Raw genomic sequence first — 5,285 nt, 5'->3', positions numbered from 1 at the left:
CCATACGTTACATACACCTGAGCCCTGCACCCATACGTTACATACACCTGAGCCCTGCACCCATACGTTACATACACCTGACCCCTACACCCATACATTACATACACCTGAGCCCTGCACCCATACGTTACATACACCTGACCCCCTGCACTCTATACATTGCATACACCTGAGCCCTGCACCCATACGTTACATACACCTGAGCCCTGCACCCATACGTTACATACACCTGAGCCCTGCACCCATACGTTACATACACCTGACCCCCTGCACTATATACATTACATACCCCTGCCCCCTACACCCATACGTTACACACACCTGAGCCCTGCACCCATACGTTACATACACCTGAGCCCTGCACTCCATACATTGCATACACCTGAGCCCTGCACTCCATACGTTACATACACCTGAGCCCTGCACCCATACGTTACATACACCTGAGCCCTGCACCCATACGTTACATACACCTGAGCCCTGCACCCATACGTTACATACACCTGAGCCCTGCACCCATACGTTACATACACCTGAGCCCTGCACCCATACGTTACATACACCTGAGCCCTGCACCCATACGTTACATACACCTGAGCCCTGCACCCATACGTTACATACACCTGAGCCCTGCACCCATACGTTACATACACCTGAGCCCTGCACCCATACGTTACATACACCTGAGCCCTGCACCCATACGTTACATACACCTGAGCCCTGCACCCATACGTTACATACACCTGAGCCCTGCACCCATACGTTACATACACCTGAGCCCTGCACCCATACGTTACATACACCTGAGCCCTGCACCCATACGTTACATACACCTGAGCCCTGCACCCATACGTTACATACACCTGAGCCCTGCACCCATACGTTACATACACCTGAGCCCTGCACCCATACGTTACATACACCTGAGCCCTGCACCCATACGTTACATACACCTGAGCCCTGCACCCATACGTTACATACACCTGAGCCCTGCACCCATACGTTACATACACCTGAGCCCTGCACCCATACGTTACATACACCTGAGCCCTGCACCCATACGTTACATACACCTGAGCCCTGCACCCATACGTTACATACACCTGAGCCCTGCACCCATACGTTACATACACCTGAGCCCTGCACCCATACGTTACATACACCTGAGCCCTGCACCCATACGTTACATACACCTGAGCCCTGCACCCATACGTTACATACACCTGAGCCCTGCACCCATACGTTACATACACCTGACCCCTGCACCCATACGTTACATACACCTGAGCCCTGCACCCATACGTTACATACACCTGAGCCCTGCACCCATACGTTACATACACCTGAGCCCTGCACCCATACGTTACATACACCTGAGCCCTGCACCCATACGTTACATACACCTGAGCCCTGCACCCATACGTTACATACACCTGAGCCCTGCACCCATACGTTACATACACCTGAGCCCTGCACCCATACGTTACATACACCTGAGCCCTGCACCCATACGTTACATACACCTGACCCCTGCACCCATACGTTACATACACCTGAGCCCTGCACCCATACGTTACATACACCTGAGCCCTGCACCCATACGTTACATACACCTGAGCCCTGCACCCATACGTTACATACACCTGAGCCCTGCACCCATACGTTACATACACCTGACCCCTGCACCCATACGTTACATACACCTGACCCCTACACCCATACGTTACACACACCTGAGCCCTACACCCATACATTGCATATACCTGAGCCCTGCACTCCATACATTACATACACCTGACCCCTACACCCATACGTTACACACGCTACCCATACGTTACATACACCTGAGCCCTGCACCCATACGTTACATACACCTGAGCCCTGCACCCATACGTTACATACACCTGAGCCCTGCACCCATACGTTACATACACCTGAGCCCTGCACCCATACGTTACATACACCTGAGCCCTGCACCCATACGTTACATACACCTGAGCCCTGCACCCATACGTTACATACACCTGAGCCCTGCACCCATACGTTACATACACCTGAGCCCTGCACCCATACGTTACATACACCTGAGCCCTGCACCCATACGTTACATACACCTGAGCCCTGCACCCATACGTTACATACACCTGAGCCCTGCACCCATACGTTACATACACCTGAGCCCTGCACCCATACGTTACATACACCTGAGCCCTGCACCCATACGTTACATACACCTGAGCCCTGCACCCATACGTTACATACACCTGAGCCCTGCACCCATACGTTACATACACCTGAGCCCTGCACCCATACGTTACATACACCTGAGCCCTGCACCCATACGTTACATACACCTGAGCCCTGCACCCATACGTTACATACACCTGAGCCCTGCACCCATACGTTACATACACCTGAGCCCTGCACCCATACGTTACATACACCTGAGCCCTGCACCCATACGTTACATACACCTGAGCCCTGCACCCATACGTTACATACACCTGAGCCCTGCACCCATACGTTACATACACCTGAGCCCTGCACCCATACGTTACATACACCTGAGCCCTGCACCCATACGTTACATACACCTGAGCCCTGCACCCATACGTTACATACACCTGAGCCCTACACCCATACGTTACATACACCTGACCCCCTGCACTCCATACATTGCATACACCTGAGCCCTACACCCATTGATGAACGATTGTACTGTATATGTTGTTGTTATTTTCCCTAAATTGGTGGACAGGAAATCCTGAACTGAGAGTTTTATTTTGTTTCCGACTCTTAAAGGGTTTCTAATAAATGGCCATGGAGGGATCCAGACATAGCCGGGTATCGCGGCCCCACAAGATCAGCGAATCGTCAAAGGTATGTTATACGTGACACGCGGGCTTCTGAAGTCCTTAAAGTTGAACGTCAGGATCAGCAAATATTGTCCTCATACCAGAGACCTGTGTATTCCTTCCAGATCTGTGAGGTCATCCAGTGTGAGACTTCCTGTAATAAAGACCGGTCACTGCTGCTCTCTCTCGTTGTGCAGGGGGACTGTTCTTGTCTCCGCCCCCCTCTGTAATAAAGACTGATCACTGCTCTCTCCTTGTGCAGGGCGACTAGTCTTGTCTCCGCCCCCTCCTGTAATAAAGCCCGCTCACTGCTCTCTCCTTGTGCAGGGCGACTAGTCTTGTCTCCGCCCCCTCCTGTAATAAAGCCCGCTCACTGCTCTCTCCTTGTGCAGGGCGACTAGTCTTGTCTCCGCCCCCTCCTGTAATAAAGCCCGCTCACTGCTCTCTCCTTGTGCAGGGCGACTAGTCTTGTCTCCGCCCCCTCCTGTAATAAAGCCCGCTCACTGCTCTCTCCTTGTGCAGGGCGACTAGTCTTGTCTCCGCCCCCTCCTGTAATAAAGCCCGCTCACTGCTCTCTCCTTGTGCAGGGCGACTAGTCTTGTCTCCGCCCCCTCCTGTAATAAAGCCCGCTCACTGCTCTCTCCTTGTGCAGGGCGACTAGTCTTGTCTCCGCCCCCTCCTGTAATAAAGACCGCTCACTGCTCCCTCCTTGTGCAGTGTGACTGGTCTTGTCTCCGCCCACTCCTGTAATAAAGACTGCTCACTGCTGCTCTCTCTCGTTGTGCAGGGTGACTGTTCTTGTCTCCGCCCCCCTCCTGTAATAAAGACTGCTCACTGCTGCTCTCTCTCCTTGTGCAGGGTGACTGGTCTGGTCTCCGCCCCCCTCTTGTAGTTTTCTGCAGGCAGCCTGTAGTAAGTGGGGCCTGTTGAGGCAACAAATTCACTTTTGTTTCACTTTTGGTTGGAGTGTGGGAGGGTGAGAACTCGTGTCAGGTTTTATTGCTGTTTGCGTCTGGAGAGATTGGCGCTCTCTATTTGTCCTGGTGACCATTGTCAGTGGGATAGAAAATGATGGGAAATCCAAAATTTTAGAGTCGTCACCAAATTTGAGGGGAAATCTTCCAATGGGAACACTTGCTCCGGTGACACCTAATGTAAAAGAGGGATTTCCCCACTTTAGGGAGATGTTCTCTCACTTCCTATTGTGTCTACAGGACAGGAAGTGAATGGAAATCTCCCCCAATGGATCAGAGATGGTAAAATAAAATGATTGGTTGCCAATGCAGACATGTTTCAGGCACAATGCTGATGGTTCCTTTTCCTTCCCCCCAGCTGTATCAGTGGCCTGACAACTCCAGCCAAATTCTTCGCAGTCTGGATGAGCAGAGGCAAAAGGGACTGTTCTGTGATGTCATCCTGGTGGCCGACGGCCAAAGAGTCCCGGCCCACCGGAACGTCCTGTCTGCCTGCAGCGACTACTTCAACTCCATGTTCACCATTGGCATGAAGGAAGCCCACCAAACCGAGGTGGAGTTGGTCGGAGCCTCCTACGTCGGGCTCAGAGCCGTCGTCGACTTCCTCTACAGCAGTGACCTGACTTTGGACGGTGGCAACATTGACTACATTCTGGAGACGGCCCACCTCCTCCAGGTCTGGAAGGTGGTGGACTTCTGCTGCGAGTATCTGGAGAGTGAGGTCAACGAGGACAATTACCTCTACCTGCAGGAGCTGGCCTCTATCTACAGCCTGGAGCGGCTCGGGTCTTTCATCGACTCTTTCATCTTGAACAATTACAGCGGTATGGCCTTCACCAACGACTACTTGCGGAACATCAACGTCCAGAAGCTGTGCCAGTACCTGGCGAGCAGCCGGGTCCAGCACGTGAGCGAACATGAGCTTCTACAGTCCGCCCTTCAGTGGCTGACCCACAACCCCGAACGGGAGAGCCAAGCCTACCAGGTCCTCCAGAACATCCGATTCTCCCTCATCTCCAAGAGCGACCTGGTGCAGCGGGTGAAACCCGCCATGTCTTCGCTCCTGCCCAAAGATGCCAGCTGTGAAGGCCTGGTGGACGAGGCCATCCATTACCACACCAACGTGGCTGCGCAGCCGCTCCTCCAGAACATCCGCAGCACCCTTCGTAGCGGCACGGAACGGCTGCTCTTCATAGGCGGGGAGGTCTCTGAACACTGCCTGGAGCTCAGCGACGATGTTTACAGCCTTGACCTCCAGAGGGAGCAATGGCTCTCGGAGACTCGGCTGCCGGCAAGAAGGAGCCACCACTGCGTCACCGCCCTGGGCAACTTCATCTACGTGGCTGGCGGGAGCTTCTCGATCGATGACGGCGGCGACGCGGCCTCCAATGTTCTCTACAGATTTGATCCACGCTGCGGTCAGTGGATTCAGGTGAGTTGGCGGTGACCAAAGGAA

At 53.4% G+C, this 5,285-nt stretch overlaps 1 protein-coding gene across 2 annotated transcripts in view; it reads left to right on the top strand.

The window, feature by feature from the left end:
• KLHL36 (kelch like family member 36) overlaps positions 1–5,285 on the top strand; it is a 16,994-nt gene that overhangs the window by 3,579 nt on the left and 8,130 nt on the right. The window contains exons 2-3 of one of the 2 annotated variants that reach the window (XM_018573396.1): positions 2,803–2,880; positions 4,188–5,033. In XM_018573396.1, the coding sequence (XP_018428898.1) occupies positions 2,815–2,880; positions 4,188–5,033 (912 nt within the window). In that variant the 5' untranslated portion in view covers positions 2,803–2,814. Of the gene's footprint in view, positions 1–2,802; positions 2,881–4,187; positions 5,262–5,285 lie in introns of both variants that reach the window. The other variant, XM_018573394.1, reaches the window with a different exon arrangement.

Source organism: Nanorana parkeri, unplaced genomic scaffold (assembly GCF_000935625.1).
Source record: "Nanorana parkeri isolate BGI_ZX_2015 unplaced genomic scaffold, ASM93562v1 scaffold2363, whole genome shotgun sequence".
Lineage (NCBI taxonomy): Eukaryota > Metazoa > Chordata > Amphibia > Anura > Dicroglossidae > Nanorana > Nanorana parkeri.
This window is presented reverse-complemented; position numbering and strand designations above follow the sequence as displayed.